An 18,304-nucleotide genomic window follows, 5' to 3' on the forward strand; every position below is an offset into this window, starting at 1 on the left:
TAATTCTCAAGAGGCAGGGTTTTTTCCCTCAGGGTTGGTATGGGCTAGACCAGCCAGTCTTGTAGATAGCCTGCAAGGTGCTTGTCAAGCCAAACTGCACCAGGGAACCCAAGATTTAAGACATATGATGCAAACCCCTTTGGTAAATAGTGATAGGAAAAAGCCTCCAAATCCTGGAATCATCCCCCTTTCACTGGAACAGCTCGCATACCCCATATTCATCACCACCATCTTGTGCACTTTGTCTCCAGGCACTGTGTCTCTTGTTGGGGTTTGCCTAATGTGGAGCATCTGAAGGTGTGGGAAACACTGATGCACTTGCAGGACTTGCTGGCAACACCCTACTTGGACACTTAATCTGACTTCTACTAACTGAAACAGCAAAACACTTTCCAGGTTTCAGGAGGAATGAGATCCAGCCCTGCTGTCAGTACTAAGGGGTGGGCCCGGGAGTGCTGTCCCCCGCAAGGCTTTCATGTTACCAGCACAGATGTGGCAATGGCAAGCATCGAATGCACCGGGTGGGGCTGCACACTCTCTGGCTGAAAGACAGCGGTGAGCATGGTTGCCCCTACGGTGTGTCTGTAAAGCTGTGATGGTTCCACCTGCAACATACCTGTGTGTCACGCTAGCTCTGACAGTACAGCATCAAGCAGGGAGCTGTGAGAAGTGTGGTACAGCCTCATGCATCCATGCTCCTAGAGAGCTGGCACCTGGCCGTGTATGAAGCCAGAAAATGCCACGTTAACTCCAAGCTAAGCTATCAGAAGAGTTTAAGCAGATGGAGCCTGATGTGCTCCAGGGCAGCGCTGCTCAATTTTTTCAAATTGCAGACCCATAAAAATGTTTCTGCTGGATTTTTATAGCTTCTAACAAATAAGCATCACTGTCTACATTCTCAATTATCTTGCATGGACCTGACAGTTGCTCTGAGCAGTGTTTTTTGCCCTGTGGCCATGTTTCCAAGCTCACAGTTTAGTGAAGAACTTGGGGTTTTCAGGCTGTCCTTGCAGGGTCTGTCCTAGGCTACATTTTCTGTTGACACTTGCAGTCCTTACCTCTGTGGCATGCTGCTCTTTCTTTCTTCGAATCCCATCATGGTGTTCCTCCCCCAGCTGGATGAGGTCCATCTCCAGCCTCTCTCTCAGTTCCAAAACTCGGCTATCAATTCCTTCCACCATTTCTACAGGATCTGTGTATGTACCAACGTCACCTGTTGTCAAACTCCTGCAGAACAGATATAGCAGCTGTGCTGCTTCTGGAGATGCTGATACAATCCCAACCTTCCAACCCACCCCTCAGTGGAAATGTCTGACACTATAAACACAGGGAGATGTGGCTGCCCGCACTGCTCCATGCTTCCTTCTGGGAGCAGCAGCCCATGGTTCTCTCAGGGAATCCCTCTGCTTTGGTTTGGGGAGGTGATCCCCAGGCCAGGCCCTGCTGGAGACCCTGTGCTGTATTTACCTCTTCTTCTGGGTTTTCCTACAGTGCATCACCCTTTTCCTGCCTCCATAGCAGACAGGTTCCGAAAAGAGTACAGAATATTTCTGCAGCAGTTCCTCCCTCCGTTTACTTCCTTTCCGCTCCAGCTCCCTCAGTTCCTTCTCCTGCTTCTTCAGCAGCTTCAGAAAGAGTTTCATCTGCTGCAGTTCTGCGAGGCTGGCTGTCTGAGGCTCTAAAACACAAAATAAAGAGAGGCTGTTCTCTTTCAACTAGCATTTCTCAACCTACCTGATACTTTTTGGGGTCACAAAGCTTTTTCAGCACTGCCTTCATTCAGCTTTTCCTCCCTCTTGTCAGCGTTCCATGCAGCTCAGCTCATCATCTGGTAGATGCGTGGCATGAGGGTGGCCAGGAAAACTGCTGCCTTTTGGTATTTTGGCCAGAGGAACACACTGGTGGTGACGTGCCAGTCTGTCTGTCTTGTGCCTTGCACCCTTTTCCACAATTCTAAGTATCCCAAAGACAGCACAACTGTTCAGCTACTTGGCAGCTCTAATTACAAGGGCAAAGCTGTTTTGTTACTGATTTTTTTGCAAAACTGAGTTACAATGACAGGTGCTTCCATCCCTTCCAGGTTTAATGCCTGGCATTTCTTCAATTGTGAGAAAGAAATGAAAGGGCTTTTGAGGTAAATGAAAATGAGAGGGAAAGGATGCCTGTGATCTGTTGGAGAACTTGTTATCTGGCAGTAGCAAGTCAGTCAGATGTGGTTATCTGTGGCAGAAAGGCCACAGGGAGTTATCTTCTCAGGGGAAGTAACTTTTTTTTTTTTTTTTAGTTTGGAATGTGTGAAAATTAACAGAACTTGAGGGTGTGTCTGCTATGCAGTGCTGTGCTGGGTGAACTCCTAAAAGGCTGGTATTGAGGAAACTGAAGCGTACAGTCTAAGTGGAAGTGTCTCTGTCAAGAAGTCCAGACTCTCAAATCAGACCCCACTGTGCTTCCACACTATGTAACGCCTTTTACCAGAGCACGTAATTGTAGTAATCATAGCTCTGTCCTGGGGAACATTTTTCTTTAGGAATAACTTTTAAAAACTGTAAAAGCTGACTTGCTGCAGCCAGTGGCCCGAGGGCCAAAGCTGGAGCAGTCCAAAGCTCTTCAAACCTGCCTGTGCAGGTGACAGTGGCCCAGCTTACATAAGCTACGGTCTGTGGCAACTCCAAGCCTCTTTTCTCCTTGAGACTTGCTGTGAGCTCAGTCCCAGCCTGCGAGCTCATCACACACCATGACAAAATGGACAAATGATGCCACAGGCAGAGGGACCAGGTCCCCGAGCCCGAAGACTCATGTGTTTTGTCTTCAGTACTGGCTACAACAGGCAGGGTTGGGTCAGGTCTTTTTAATTTGCAAAACAGGCTTCATCTCTATCCCAGTCAGAAGTCAGGCAGAGAGGGAATGTAAGATGACTGACAGGGCCTCAGCCGAGCAAACAACACAAGAGGACTTACCTGCAATCTGTGTCACTTCTGTCACATTTTCGTCCTTGGCAAACGCTCCTGCTCCTGAAATCACAGAAGAGGTTCCTGTTTTATGTTCCATCTTGGATCTTCGTGTTGAAAGTGGACAGTGGAGAGCTCATCAAGAACGCGGGCCACACGAATGATGTTGTTGTGAATACCAAGGAATTAATTAAGCTGCTGAGATGCTTAAGTGCTTGGGAACTTGTTTCCTGGTATTCCCAGTAGCTACCTGAGGTTACTTTTCTGTTGTGGAGTAAAAGCAGCATGCACGTCACACTCACTCCAGCCCAAGAGTCAGGGGATACCTACAACTTTTGCCATTAATGACAAGCACTGGAATTTAAGTTGGTGACTTGGCCTGAGAGGTTCTGACCCCATTACCAAGAATCTTCACCCTCCACCACTGTCTCTTTCCTGCCTTGTGAGTGTACAGGATTCCCCCTTCTACTTGTAGCTCACCCCACATCCACAGCTTTACCTGCAGGCCCATTTGAAAAAGGAATGCTGAATTTCCCAGTGGAGTCTGGTGTCCCATTAGTTTCAGCAGATGGGAAGTTCCTCTGTGTGCCAAGCCTCTAAAACAAAGATCAGAAGTAAATCAAAGCTCTATTATTTTAGGCTGACTCCATGCAACGTGCTTCAGAGACAATGACAGAACCTGGAAAAACTTACCTCCACCGAGCCATCTTTTAGCTTAACTGATTTCTTGTCTTGCAGACTGAAGAACTTAATGGGGTTGGAGAGAGCAATAGTCAGATCTAGAAACAAAGAGGAGGTCTTTGCTCAGATTATCAAATAACTCATTGTACTCTAATTTTCCTTGATTTCTGATTTCCTTCCTGGCCTAGGTCAGGAAATTATGGAGAAGGGATGTTTTGTACTCTCTACTTTTAACAAGCTTCTCCCTGAAAGCACAAAGGGAGGGCTCAGTCCCATCAGAGGCGATGGCTCACAAATGTTTCAGGCAGCTCTATAAAGCTGAAAAGAGCATATGGCTCCCAAAATCCAAAGCCAGGTTAAGACTTTCCTAACCTGCCCAGCTCCCTGCTCCAGTTCCAGTCCAATGCTGTATAAACCTGGTCTTTTTTTATGAATACGTGTTAAAACCATCAATTTCACAGGACTTCCCCCATGAATAATGTTTGTTTGTAGGAACACAAGAGAAGAGAGAGTAAACATGAAGTATTCACAAGAACTTCTGTGGCTGATGCTGCTACATGCTACATGGCTTCGGTCACGATTGTTAAAAAGTTTTGCTGTTAATACCTCAAGTAGCGCTTCTTTTCTGATTCATCTCTCACTGTTTGACCATCCCCTTTTTAAAGGGAAGATGACTATCTCAGTGCTAGCAAGAACCTCCCTCTCTTCAGAGAAGAACAATACTCCTGTGCTCCCTCAAACCCTAATTTTCATCACTCCCTGAGAGTTATCACCTCTCCACTCAAGGAAACCTCTCCCTACCTCTGAATAAACGTAGTAAAGACTGAGCCATTCCAAACCAGAGAGACAGTCACATCTGCGCTGCACGTCAGGTGTGTGTGCCTTGGCCTGTACTGGGAACCAGTCACCACTACAGTGCAAGCATCCACTCTCTTCTGGTGAAAGCAAGGGCGTGGACAGGATGCTGGCATGCGCTCAAGTCCCACCCTGACAAGGAACTAAGGGTGCAGCAGGAAGGCACCCTTTGGGCTGGAATAATGCTTCTGGATCACAGTTTAGACAAAGGCAGAGGACCCCTCATGCACATTCGAACGTGTACTACCTGCCCAAGCATCAGGAACGTAGTCCTTTATTTCCAGGTACACAAATAGAGAAGGCATGGTGAGCGGCATGTTGCTCTCGCTGCGGAGACAAACGTGGTGATAACCTGAAAGCAGAAGAGGTAAGCTGACAGACTCTGTCCCTTCTTGTCTGGGTGCTCCAACAGTAAAACAGAGTCTCTACAGGAGGGCATGGTGAATATATTATGGAATTAAGCCAAAGCTATAGTAGGACGAATGTGAATGCTCCACTGCCTACAGGAGCAGAGACCAAGTAGCAAAATACACAGATGTTCATATCTTCTTTACAGCTTCCAATGGGTAAGTCCCAAGGGTGCAAAGCTGAAGGGATTTCTACAAAGTTTACCTGGGTGCACTGCAATAACGGGAATGACACGATGACCAATGAACTTCCCTCCTTCCTCCCAAGCCACAATTTTGAGAGACGCCAACTCAGGCATCATGATCTAAGGAAAAAACAGAGTAAGGCACCAATGTCCTCACCTCTAACTCCTAACAGCATACTAGCTTCACTAAGTAGGACTTTACTTTCTCCTTCCCAAAAAAACAATGCCATCTCTCCAAGGAAGTCACTGCCTATTTCTGCATCCTGTAATTTAAGACTACAGTTTATCACAGACGTAACTGAATTCACAGAAACTCCACAGAACACAGGCTTCTCGGAGGAGAGACAGCACAGGGTCACAGGAGGGCAGTTTACCTAAAGAAAAAAATAGGGAAACAAACCCTCCAAACCACAAATTTCATGAAGCAATTCACCAGAGAGGGAATGAACTTGGAAGGATAATTTGGCAAGCATGGTAACTTTGCTGTAAGGGCTCTTGCCTCCCTCCTCCCCCATTTTCTTCTACCATAAAATGAGCTAAAAATTATTCTGCCAGAACTGATGCCTGAAAAGTGTTTTCTGAAATGAGGACAATATTTATCTACCACATCCCAAGTAGGCTGAAAATATCTGCCATTTCACAGTGTGCTTGACAGATGAATTGTGTATTTTGCCTTTGCAGCTTCCTGGAGAAAGGCCAAACACTACTAACACCTTTAACTTAACTTCCCTGTACCCTGTAGCTGGATTAGTGAGCACTGAATTCCTGTAGAGAAGCAGGGCAGCTTTCTGTACTCTGGCATGACTGAAAACCTCCCACTAGTCCCACTACTTTCCAGTTTATCTGTTTCTCATTTACATTTTCACCACAGACATTCAGTTCCTTTCTGCTTCCTAGTGCCTGAAGTTTTCAAAGCTGATTAGTCAATTCAGTCTGAAGTACATCACAAATGGGAGACTTTTGATGCCTGTTATTTCCAGAAATGTTCCCAGCTACCCCTTGTCTGTTCAGGGAAATAATGATGGAGAGTTGTTTTGGATATCATTGTCTGGATATTATCTGAGAGCGCAACACGTAACGCCTTGTGTGTCTAAAGCCATGACCAAGACCTCCATAAAGGAGTTCCTCCTGTTGTCACTGACATCTCAAGAGGCAGTGCTTGTGGCCAACAGGAACTTTAAGGATTCTCTGTCTAAATTACTATCAACTGTTTTTACCTTTTCAAAAACAAATGCCTCCTCTTTCCATACAGGGTTAATGGAATTGGCAGTGGAGGTCACTTTTGTTCTGTATTTGCGTTTTGTGTCCCTTGGCAACCCAAACAGCTCTACTTCCACATATGTCTTCACACTGCGGTCTGAGAGGAACTGACCGGAGAGTATCTACAAACAAGCAGAAACAATTAGCAACTGCTGAGAAGAATAAACCAGAAGAACTTGCCTGTATCTTTGCCCCAAAGTCACCCACCAAGCCCAAAATGTCTTTTCTGCTGCAGCTTCCAATCCACAACAGGCTTTTCTTTTACCTCCACCCATGTTTCTTGCTTCATCACTTCCTCCAACCTCCTCCCTCCCCATGATCACAGCTTTGGCTTCTTCTCTGTGGCAGATGCTAATTTTCCATTTTCATGCGATTATGATAAATTTAAAATAGTGAAAAGACTGGGAGTTGCCATGGTAACACTCTCCCACAGGACTCTCCGGGTTCATTTGCCACTAAGAACTCTACTGGGTAATAAATAGCTGGGACATAGATGCCAGTTATATCCATGGTGCCAGGAACTGGCTGTCAGGGGAGGAACAGCACCTCGGTTTGTACTTGCCGTGACAGACAGGGTACTTGCCACCACCACATCAATGCGGTCCACAGAGAAGGGGTCAAACTGCTTGTCTGGACGCCGCATGAATTCATGCTTGAGCAGATAGCCACACTGGCCATTGAATTCAAACAGAGCCATGTTCTGCTGCATGGGGACATCTGAGATAGAGGAACACAATGAGAAAAATTTCTGTGGGACCTCATCAGGTGGCTTGCGTGCTATGAGTGAGCTGAAAGATGCTGTGCTTTTACAGCCCCTGCTAGCCAAAGGTTCACAAAGCTGTTTCAAAAACTAATTAAGCCTCTCAGCACCCTACAGGGAAAAATATTACAGCAGCTGTTGTAAGGAAGGTAAGTGGTTTGCTTATGATTGCACCATAAGTCATGGGTAGAACTAAATTAAAACCTACTTTAAGTACCACCTGCTATTTTAGGGTGTGAAGCAAATAGTTGTCTGAACCCCTCTACTCCTTCCCCCTTTCATTTTAGGCCTCCTCTCAGTCCATCTTCTCCTCTGCCACTTCTCTTGAGAACACTGTCTTGTGGTTCCTGCACCCATCTTCAATATGATGTCCTCTCCATAACCAATCTCTCACTCTCTCCCTTTAGAAGTTGCTGCTTCTTTTCTCCTACTGATCCTACAGCTAGTCTCCTACACTCTCTATATGTAAGACACTCCTCTGAGGAAAGAAGAGCAGTACAGAATAGCTTTCTCTGGAGGCTTTTCTTTCCTTCTCATGCTGGCTGTGCATCAAGGAAAGGCCCTTCTTCCCTGGTCAGGTCAATGTACTGGAAATAATAGCACAGGCAGACCAGTCCTGTAGCCAGATGGAGCTCTGCCTGCTGCCTTGAAAAAGCAGCAACTCAGGGGAAGAAGGAGCTTCTGGTGCATTTGTGCACATTATTTAGTGTGACATCACGTTACAGGACAGCCAGGGACAGTACCCAGACACTGGACGACAGCAAGTCTGTGTATGTGTGTATGCATGAGTGTGCAGGACCAGCACCCTAAACTGTATGCCAGGTTTGTGCTGGGCCTGGAAACATGCTTTTGGTCTGTGTGAGACAGAGTCAAAGAACACCACCACTCTGGGGGGAAGGCACATGGAATAAACGCATTCAGGGAAACAGCAGCGGAGGGAAATGGCACCGAAGGAAGAAACTGTGAACACGAGCACACAACCGCAGCCACTTCAGGGGCTGGAGGACAGTGGGACACTCACCCATGGTCTGGAAGTTGAGTGCCACCATCTGACAGCCGACATTCCAGAACATCTGGGGCATGTAATTAGAGGAGTCCATCCGGGTGCCTTTGGGGTAAATCCGGCTCATCTGCCGCTTGTTATATCTACAGTTGCTCTATTGGAAACAAGTCTGAAACACTCCTTATGTACCCTGGGGCTAGCTCGCATATGCAGATTATGACAATTGTTTAAGCTCTGCTACCAAATGCTTAGAGCCTTCCAGAGTAAGAGAGGCCCTGGCAGCAACAGGCTCCTTTCCTAAACCCCTTCCACTTAAGGACAAGCACCTGGCAGCCTTGGCGTTCACTCAAGCAGGATGTATCCTTTCAAGAACCTCTGAACAGCCCCAAAGCCACCCGGGAAGATCTCATGTCCCACCTGCACACTTTATATCTCCGATGAAGAGTTCACCAGGTCCTGAAACCAGAAGCCAGTTGGGTATGCCTCAGCCTTACTCAAGCTTCAGATTAGCTCTCACTCCATACAACTAACTACAGTGGACAAAGGTTGCCAAAAGGATACTCTACGAACTGCACAGGGAACTTGGTTAGTAGATCATAACCCTTCAGCTCTGTGAAGGAAGAGATGACGTAACTCCGGTTCTTCTCTAGAAACAGGAGATAAGAAAGCATTTAGAAGGCAGGCACACCCAGCCCCCAATTCTCTGTGTGGGGACTGATGGATCCAAGAAACACTTGGCTTCTTTGCTCTCACTTTCTACTAGGTATTTTCTATCAAGGAAATTTACCTTTCTCTAGTCCCTTGAAAAGGGACTGAAGAATAATACTCTGTAGAAGGTGACTTATGTTTAGCAGGGAGATAGCAGCTATGTGCTACAGGACAGGAACTTCATGGAGTACAGACAGGTTTGGCTCACAAAGCTTAAATGGCAATAATTTTGTCCCTCTCTCCCTGGATTTCAGTGACACTTAGAGAAGAGCTCCTGCCTGGAGTTTTAGTTCCAAGTAAATCCAAACATTCAAAATCTCGCACAAAGTTCTTTATTTTGTCAAGTTTCCCCTTCTTCACTCCCGTGTTTTTTTCTTTTTCTTTTCTTTCTTTCACCAAACCAGCTCAAAGATAGACCCAAATGTGGGAACTGTTTAAAGGAAACTATTGTGTATAAAGAAATTGCATGCATTTTCAGTGTTTCAGACATTTCTCTGTCCAGTCACCACAGAAGTGGAAGGCCAGTCACATACTTTAAGAACAGCTGGGCTCAGAAGCAGCAAAGCAAGGCCACAGAGATGTCACTGGCCTCTAGGCTGTTTCTTTTCATCCTCACTCATATAACTGGGAGCAGTACCAGACATCTCCCTGTCTTCTCCTCACCAATTCCTTACGACAGGGAGGAGGGCAGAAGGGAAGTGTTGTGACCATGCACTTGTGGGAGAGAGAGAACACAACAGAAAATAGGTGAAAGCAAGTCACAAAGGCAGGTGGAGTACAGCAGCATCTGAAAGCACTACTCTCCTGGTCAAATGAAAATACTTGGGATTCTGAAAGGATCAAGTTGGACTTACGGGCAGAGACTTCAAAGGAGTCAAATTTGATAGGCTGTACATAGTTAACAAGGCTGGACATCTCCTCGTACGCTGTCACTTCCAAACCAGCAGTGCCCTGAGCAGAAAACAAAATCCAAGAGAAGACAGGTGATGAGACCTTTCCTAGAGTTGGAAAAAAACACACCTGGGCTTCACACTCAAAGGGCTCTGGTGGCTGCCATGACTACAGCACACCAGTTTCTTTGGCCTCCTGGTCCTACAGTTAACATCATGGGCAGCGCAGTCAGGGACACAGAGATTCCAGGCAGCTTGGCAAAAATTGAAACCGAGGCATATGGAGAGGCATCAGTCAGTATGCCAGAAGCCCAGGACCTCTTCAACCCCTCAAAGGGTAGAGTCTGGGACAAACCAGGGACCTTGTTTTCTCTATTCTCTGAGTGATACCAGGAAGATGGAAATGGGAAACGGATTTTTTTATTCAAGGGAATGCTGATCATCTTCCCCCTTCAACAGCAGCTTTTCATGTTTTGTTAGCAATTTTTATCAGACTAAGGGTAAGCCTCTCCAAACGCCCTGAAGGCAGGCAGTTATCTCACGGTTATGCAGAATATCAAAGGCAGAGTCAGTAATAACAACTATTCTGCCATATTCTCTGTCTTAGTTTGGGCTGAAATAGAGTTAATATTCCTTTTCAGGACTAGATGAGTGCTGTGTTTTGGATTTAGCTTTGGGTTTGGTATGGGAAGAATGCTGATAGCACACTGATGTTTTCAGCTGCTACCGAGACTTCAAGGACTCTCCAACTCTCCATGTCCTGCCCGTGCGCAAGGGCACAGGGAGCAGGGAAGGAGCACGGCCACAGCACCTGACCCTAACTGGCCAGTGAAATATTCCATAGCATGGAACGTCATGCTCACTATATAAAGGAGGGGTGGTTGGGAAGGAGCTCTCTCGCTTCCGGGATTGCGATTGTGGGATCTTGGTATCTCGGGGTTGCTAGCCGGGAACGGGCTGGATATCGGTTAGCGGGTGGTGAGCAATTACGCTGTACATCGCCTGTTTATATATCTCTCTTTGTTTTCCCCCATCATCTTTATTGTTCTCATTTTATTGCCATTATTAAACTGTTCTTATCTCAGCCTGCGAGTCTCCCTTCACCCCTCTAATCCCTCCCCCATTCCCAGGTGGGGAGGGGGAAGGGAGGGTGATTAGCTGCGGTGGTTGGTTGCCGATCAGGCCCAAACCACAACATTCTCTATGCTTGCAACATCATTTCTCTTATTCCATTCCTTCTGCAAAAGTTGTCTTGCATGGAGAAGGAAAGCCCCCGACTGGTCATAGCACAGTTCATTTCCCTTTGCATTTAGGGTTCATCTCTCTTCAGCATGGTGAGGCGCCAGAGAAAACTGGAGGCCAGAAAAAACCCAGAAGGAACAGAAACAACAGCAACAGTACCTCATCTGACTGCATCTTTTTAATTTCCTCTTCATCCAGGTTTCCGACATGTTCATCCTCTTCCTCTGGTTCCTCTTCAGCCACATCACCTGCCCAGACTAAGCACACACAGCCCACATCAGTAGTACATACCAGTAGCACACGGGGAAAAGACATTGCATTGAGGGAGGAGTGTGGGGCTGAAGGTTCTATAAACCTTCAAGAACCTCTGGGTGAAGAACAAGGCCATGATGAATTTGTGGTTATTGGAGAGATACAAGTAGTAAAAAACTATCCACTCTTCCATCAAACCAGTAGCCAGTGTGTATCAATGAATTACCAACTCATGCAGCCATACACCTCAGAGTAGGCAGAAGAGTTGACTGATGGGCAGGGCATAAGTTGATTGTCTCTTTTGGCTGGAATGAAGTGGTTGAAAATATTCTGATGATTTAATTTATCTTCCAAGCTTATGCTGCTTCTTGAGATAACTGAATTAATGACTAGTACTGCCTTGCCTCAAGCTAGTATTGGGTGATTTGGAAGGTGTCTAGTGGGCCAGACTTGCTCATCTAGCTATACTTGTCCCATTTTCCCTTCAGACATACCGGTATCTTCAGCATCCATAAGAGTTGGCTGCTCGATGACTTCTGGTTCCACATTCTTCCCTTTCTTCAAAGAGTTCTGCCTCTTCCCAGATATAGATTGGTTCTTTTTGTTCTTAATCAAGATTTTCCCTAAGAGATCCTTAGGACTTGGCAGAGGAACTCCTGGCTTCAGCTGCAACAGACAAACTTCATACTGAATTTTCATCACAAAGACAGAATTTACACACTCATCTCTCCTGCCCCTCCCAGTATCATTCCTCAGGCCATTTACTGGTGCCTGGACACATCTCTCACCCACTGTATACTTAAATTTCTCCATCTGCCAGCATATCCCACTATTTCTATGCAAATTTTTTCTAAAGACTTCACCTTTGGTTTCAGACCAGCATTTTGCACCTCTCAGCCCTCTGATATTCTGCTGCCTGCACATGCCATGCTGTTCCCAGCAACCTATCATGCACCACAGCTGAAAAAAAAAAAATCTACATGGCCTGAAGGCATCCACACACCTCTGATTTTCACATTCCACCTACTTCACTCATTATTCCAGAGCCTCAGTCCTAGATCAGCACTCGGGCCATATTTAAACACTCTGCCTGCAGCAGATTTGAAAAAAAGATCCCAGAGTAGGTGGCTTAAGACAAGGATGTGTGATTCAGACTGTGCTTCTAGATCTATACTTCCTGCACAGATAGCAGCAGGCCTATTAATAATTTAGCTAATACCCTGAACTGTTTCTCACACACACACCCCACCCCCCCCCCCCCCCCCCGTTTCTCCCTATTGTCTGACAAGGACATGGGTCTGGGCAGTGGGCAACTTGCTCACTGCATCTTTTCAGCTTATCTTTGGATCTCAGTGCTTTAAAATAGATGCTTGGGCCAGGTGTCGCAGCTCCCCGCTCCACTACATATCCCAAGGAACTGCCTCATGCTTTGCAGAACACAGGCACTGCCTGTTATTTATAGATCAGTGTCCATTTGCAAGGCAGCTGAAGTAGCAATGTGCATGGGAATCACCAAAGATGTCATTGTGTCCACAAAAATACACGCTTGTACAAGTAAGTTGATGACCGGGGTGAAGCCCACTGGGAGCTTTACTCGGCTATTCAGAGCACAAAGCTATGGACGTCACTGACCTGCCCTTCTATGCCTGGAAGGGAATACTTCGAGGCTGGAAGCAAGAATTGAGAAGCATTAGTAGAAAGAACCTGAAATGCTACTGAGACCTTGTTCCTGTTTCTTTGCAAAGCAAGTGCTGGCAGACAGATTTGAAACAGTATCGTGTACAAAAATACACCGACTCATATTAGTACAACTGGTACGACTTGGCTACCTAGAGCTCAGTTTCCAAAGCCACTCGAGTCACAGAGTGTTAAATAAGAGCAGAGTCAGGCAAGTGCTTAGGAAAACCTCTGTGACTGAGAGGTCTTCCACCCACTTACCATGTTGCTCAATCAGGCTTATTTGTCCATGGCATCGTCTTCTCTTTCACTGTCCTTGTATCTGTTGTGGTATCTCCTAGCACCAGGAGTGACCAATCTTTTCAGAAAGCCCTCTCCACTAGCCAGCCTCCTGCCCCAACTTCCACTTACTGGGTATTTGTCCAGTGGCTCTGTCAGCAGCATATCTCCAAATATGGTCCGGCAGTACTCAGCCATCTTCGCCTGCTGCTTGGGCCTAACGAACAAAGAGATCAAGCAGAAGTGAATAGGAGAACAAACACCCAAATCCAGAGTTTAACATGAACAACCATCTTGAGATCCATGTACTCTACCCAGAACACCATCTCCTGCCTTCGCTCGAACAGCTATGCTTATCTTGAAGTCCCTTCCCAGGCCAACTCCCCTTTGTTCATGCCCTGCCATCCCGAGCTAAAAGGCTGCACAGCTGTGGCCACTCTCACTCTGCAGCTTATGGCTCATCTTTGAGCTCTGACTCACCTCCAGCTGCTTCAGAAATCTCAATCATGGTTTCATTTCAGCTCAGGTACCCACTTAAAACCCAGCAGCCCTGGCCTGTATCCTTCCTGGTCCGGACAACAGGGAACAAATTTCTCCCCATCACTAGATACTCACGAGTCCACGTGGTTCTCAAAGGACAGGATGACAGGGTAGAGAGATGTCTTAAAAGCACTTTCCGCAATGGCCTCAATGGCATCCTAAATGAGAGACAATGGTCAGAGAAAGGATCAGCGCTCATTATTAACAGACATGCAGCTGACCTCCCACTGAGTGGACTCCAAACTGATCAGTGTCAGGAGCTTCTCCTTAAAGTAACTAAACTTCTCTCAGTAAGGTGAAGTGTCACCTTCTCATACCCACCTGGATTTCCAGCTTCAGAGGATATAACATGCAGCTCAACTCAATAACTTGCATAAAAAATGAAGTTGAAGATGTAAGAATATGAGGTTTTATTTTTGTTATGTAGTTCAGTGTATGCATAAATGAATGTGAAAGCGTCTTACCAGAGAGGCAAGCCACTGCCACATGCACTCTGAATTGCTAGAGGAAGGTGTATGCAGCACCAGATTAAACTGCTTCAGATCCTATTTATACTTGTATTGGGTTTGCATGGCAAGCTTTTGGTAGCGGGGGGGCTACAGGGGTGGCTGTGAGGAGCTGCTGGAAGCTTCCCCTGTGCCCGACAGAGCCAGTGCCAGCCAGCTCCAAGACAGATCCGCTGCTTGCCAAGGCCGAGCCCGTCAGTGGGAGTGCCTCTGTATTTAAGAATGTATTTAAGAAGAGGGAAAAGTTGTATTTAATGAGTATTTAAGAAGGGGGAAAATTTGCTGCATGACAGTAATTGCAGCCAGAGAGGCGTGAGAATGTGAGAGAAACAAATCTGCAGACACCAAGGTCACTGAAGACTGAGGAGAGGAGGTGCTCCAGGCTCTGGAGCAGAGACCTTCCCTGCAGCCTGTGGTGAGTGGGCAGGCTGTCCCCTGCTCCTACGGAGGTCACCGGTGGAGCAGATGCCACCCACAGCCCGGGGAGGACCCCAGGGCGGAGCAGGGGCAGTGCTGGGAGGAGCCTGGGGCTCTGAGGGCAGCCTCGCTGTTGTAGCTCAGCACTGGGAGGACTGAAACGCACAGGGGTGTCCCACGCTGGAGCAGTTCATGAAGAGCTGCAGCCCGTGTGATGGACTCACGTGGGAGACGTTCACGGAGGACTGTCTCCCATGGGAGGGAGCCCAAGCTGGAGCAGGGGAGGAGTATGGGGAGTCCTAACCCTAAGGAGGAGTGGCAGAGACAACGCGTGATGAACTGACTGCAACCCCCATCCCCTGCCTGCCAGGGCACAGGAGGGAGAGAAACTGAGAGTAAAGTTAAGCCTGGGAAGAAGGGAGGGGTGTGGGGAAGGTGCTTTAAAGGTCTGGTTTTATTTCTCATTATCCTACTCTAATTTGGTTGTTAATAAATTAAATTATTTTTTCTCCAAGGTGAGTCTGTTTTGCCCATGACGGTAATTGGTGAGTGATCTCTCCCTGTCCTTATCTCCACCCACGAGCCTTCTGTTATATTCTCTCCCCTCTCCAGCTGAGGAAAGGAATGATAGAGTGGCTTTGGTGGGCATCTGGTGTCTAGCCAGGGTCAACCCACCACAATACTTTCCTCTGAACCTGTCCAATTTTCTATTATTCCACCTGTTTATAAAATCCTTCTGTGTAGCAGCAGAGAAAACTGGAATGTTCAGCAACCAGCAGTGCTGACATTTCAAACGCAAATACCATGGAAACGCTCTCAGCATTAATGATGTAAGAAAAAACAATTGTATTCTCCCCAAGCCCCTGTTAAACTACCACAAACTTCCCACTATTTTCTGGTGCTGCTAACTGACATGGCAAAGAAGTGTCATTTGCTCCTTTGCAATTACAGGGCCCTACTCTCCCCAAAATCCTGGTTCAGCCATGATCTCAGAACTGAGGGAGGCTGCCAGAGCTGCTCCTCCATGGACCGCTCAGCCTCTATCACAGAAACCTGTCAGGTGCAGAGGAGAGAAGCTACAGAGAAAGCTACTAAAAGGCCACAGGCAATGGTAGAAAAGGGAAAGAGGTGTGGAGGGAAAGAGCTACATATTATGTAAAACTAAAACCTGGGGCACATGCTGCGCTAACCGGTTATAATTTCCTTAAGGTACAATCGCATGCTTTAGCAGAACTCTGCAATTACAGCAGCTACAGCTGTCATTATTTCTCCTATCTGTAGTGAGCTGCTGTGCAAAAAGCAGCAGTGGTACTACAGGATTCTGGAAATTACTGACACTGAATATGACAATACCTCTGATCTTAAGGATTGTTTTTTTTTTCTCCCCACATAAATATTTTAATAATAGAGAAGTGCAGGAACTGAGGGGAAGATACAGAATACTAATAAACAGCTCTGAAAAGAACCTAAAGTGCCTCTGCCTCTTGGCAGCAGCTGTGTAAAGGAGCACAGAAAAAATAAATGTGATGCATTGGTTTTTAACCTGCAAGCTGTTTGTAACTTCTGTGGTTAAATGCCCTATATTCCCAAGGCAGAGGCAGGCTTTGCACTGTGCCCTGAAGCCTAGGAGCTGCATCCTCAGGGAAGCCATCTGCCCAGCGCTCTGGAGGGCAGTTGCTCCACTGCACACATTCCACACACTCATGTAATTAGGAAGTAATTGCACCCTATTCCTCCCAAGCACCACCATGTGAGGCTGTAGGCCACAGAAACCCTCTGCAGAGACCAGTTAGAAGATAAACTCACATTAACTGTTTTCTAAAAGCCATCTTGTTTCTCTGAGATGCATTTATTCATAAATCTACCATCCTCACGCAACTTTCCATCCATCCAACCATCTCGCTACACAGCCCTGTGTATGCAGGCACATCTACTCAACCACCTCCCCATAGCTTCTACCTGACTGGCTGCATTTCCCTCATTCATTCAGTCATCTTCATCCGGCTAACAAGCTCTCCTCTGGTCCTCCCACTCCAAAAATGTACACAAACTCCAACCTACTGCATATCTGTTCGCCTTTCATTCTATCTACACATTCATTCACTTGTCATCTCGCCATCAATCTTTTCCTCTCACACATCTTTGCCCTCAGCCCATCCATTTGACAGTTCCCTCAGCCAGCGATCAGTCTAAAACCAAGCAGGGGAAAGCATGTATGGAGAAAACTCTTTCCATACCTTGAAGAGGATCTCAGTTGTCATGGTGAACCCATGAGTGATGATCGGCTCCTCATCCGGGGGACGGCCCTTCCAGCAATCCAGTTCCACGCAGCGGCAGCCAGCCAGCAGCGTCTGGCGATACATTTCAGGAGAGGAGATACCAGAAAACTGTCCAGCTGGAGGAGAGCAGAGGAGGGAGGCTCGGTGTTAGCTATTCATGTGGGACAGTCTCTGCATAAACTGGAGCAACAGAGCTCTCTGCCATCCTTGGGCAGGTGTATGTGGCAGATTGACAAGATGTTTTTTGTTATGGGGTGACATTTCTTCTTCTTCTACAGCATTTACATGCCAATCCCCTCGCAGTGCATTCGAGCCCTCCAAACTTCAGGGCAGAGACATCTGCCCGACTGACTGAAGTACCACTCATCCCCCCCAGCAGTGGTAGGTACATGTTGGAGCTGAGGCAGACGCTGCAACTGCCCATACCTGTTAAATATGTGTTGTGTGATGAATTGATGAAGTAGTGTGAGAGCGGCTGGGTCATGTCCTGGTACAGCACCAATTTGTCCAATGCTACCACATTGTTCTCAGGGCCACAGAGAAACCAGACCATCCCCTCTGGAGACAGCTGCCCTACATGGAAAACAAAGCTGTTAATAGTACTGAAACAAAACGGTTCTGGCATTTCCTTGCCAGTGCATTGCAACACAGGGACTTGTGAGGATCAGGCTGATTGCTCTCCCAGGAAAGTCAGGGTAGCAGAAGGTGCAAGATCCTCTGCTTTTTTCATACTACTTCTATAGCAAGACTTTTGGGCTGAACAAGACTCACCTCTCTGGATGTTAATCCCACTGGGTTCATACTTCTCTATCAGGCTCTGCACCTGCTCAGGTTTGGCTGGTGGGAAAAGGACATCATTGAGGCGAGAGTCTCGTTGCTTCTTGTTGATAAACTTTGCCAAGTGCTCTTTGGTCATGTAGGGCTTTGCTTTTAAATGGCTGAGGTGAGAGAATTACAGAGGAGCAAAGGTAAGGCCTGTGCATTACCCAGAAAACCTTTTCACAAAAGAGATTGTTCAGGTTAGCAATAGGTGTCCATGTCCCTGGGCCCAAAAATTCCTGGTTTGTCTACATTTCTTCCCATAACTGATGTTTCCCACTGTGGCCTTCCTTCCTCACTCATTCAATACTGTGAAGAGGTTGTACTGAAGGGAGTACAAAGCATATTTTGAGCCTCTGACTTGAATTCTAAATGGACTTGAATTTCAGTGCACAGTGAATTGCTTGCCCTATTAAATCAAGACCCTTTAAGATGTCACTGATTTAGCTACCTGAGCTACTTGTGAGGATCTATGGTTCTCACGCTGTATATGGCCTTGTTTGGGGCTAGCCACAAGCAGTATCACGTTAGCATGATCTAGTGTTGGCCTGGAATCAACCCTCCTGATGGTGACAGTTAAGAGTCCCTGCAGCACA

General features: G+C 46.8%; 1 protein-coding gene across 2 annotated transcripts in view; it reads right to left on the reverse strand.

Moving 5' to 3' along the window:
* Positions 1-18,304, reverse strand: part of PLCB2 (phospholipase C beta 2) — a 48,108-nt gene that overhangs the window by 8,872 nt on the left and 20,932 nt on the right. Inside the window, exons 9-27 of one of the 2 annotated variants that reach the window (XM_009972530.3) lie at positions 17,661-17,827; positions 17,316-17,462; positions 16,848-17,005; positions 13,763-13,845; positions 13,280-13,364; positions 11,686-11,857; positions 11,099-11,196; positions 9,662-9,758; positions 8,661-8,745; positions 8,118-8,242; positions 6,899-7,053; positions 6,294-6,458; positions 5,097-5,196; positions 4,732-4,836; positions 3,642-3,727; positions 3,448-3,544; positions 2,958-3,011; positions 1,468-1,678; positions 1,059-1,227 (exon numbers count right to left, since the gene is read on the reverse strand). In XM_009972530.3, coding sequence (XP_009970832.3) covers positions 1,059-1,227; positions 1,468-1,678; positions 2,958-3,011; positions 3,448-3,544; positions 3,642-3,727; positions 4,732-4,836; positions 5,097-5,196; positions 6,294-6,458; positions 6,899-7,053; positions 8,118-8,242; positions 8,661-8,745; positions 9,662-9,758; positions 11,099-11,196; positions 11,686-11,857; positions 13,280-13,364; positions 13,763-13,845; positions 16,848-17,005; positions 17,316-17,462; positions 17,661-17,827 — 2,359 coding nt within the window. Of the gene's footprint in view, positions 1-1,058; positions 1,228-1,467; positions 1,679-2,957; positions 3,012-3,447; positions 3,545-3,641; positions 3,728-4,731; positions 4,837-5,096; positions 5,197-6,293; positions 6,459-6,898; positions 7,054-8,117; positions 8,243-8,660; positions 8,746-9,661; positions 9,759-11,098; positions 11,197-11,685; positions 11,858-13,279; positions 13,365-13,762; positions 13,846-16,847; positions 17,006-17,315; positions 17,463-17,660; positions 17,828-18,304 lie in introns of those variants that run through there. The other variant, XR_004407637.2, reaches the window with a different exon arrangement.

The sequence above is a fragment of the Tyto alba genome, unplaced genomic scaffold (genome assembly GCF_018691265.1).
Source record: "Tyto alba isolate M040663 unplaced genomic scaffold, T.alba_DEE_v4.0 Super-Scaffold_8, whole genome shotgun sequence".
Taxonomy (NCBI): Eukaryota; Metazoa; Chordata; class Aves; order Strigiformes; family Tytonidae; genus Tyto; species Tyto alba.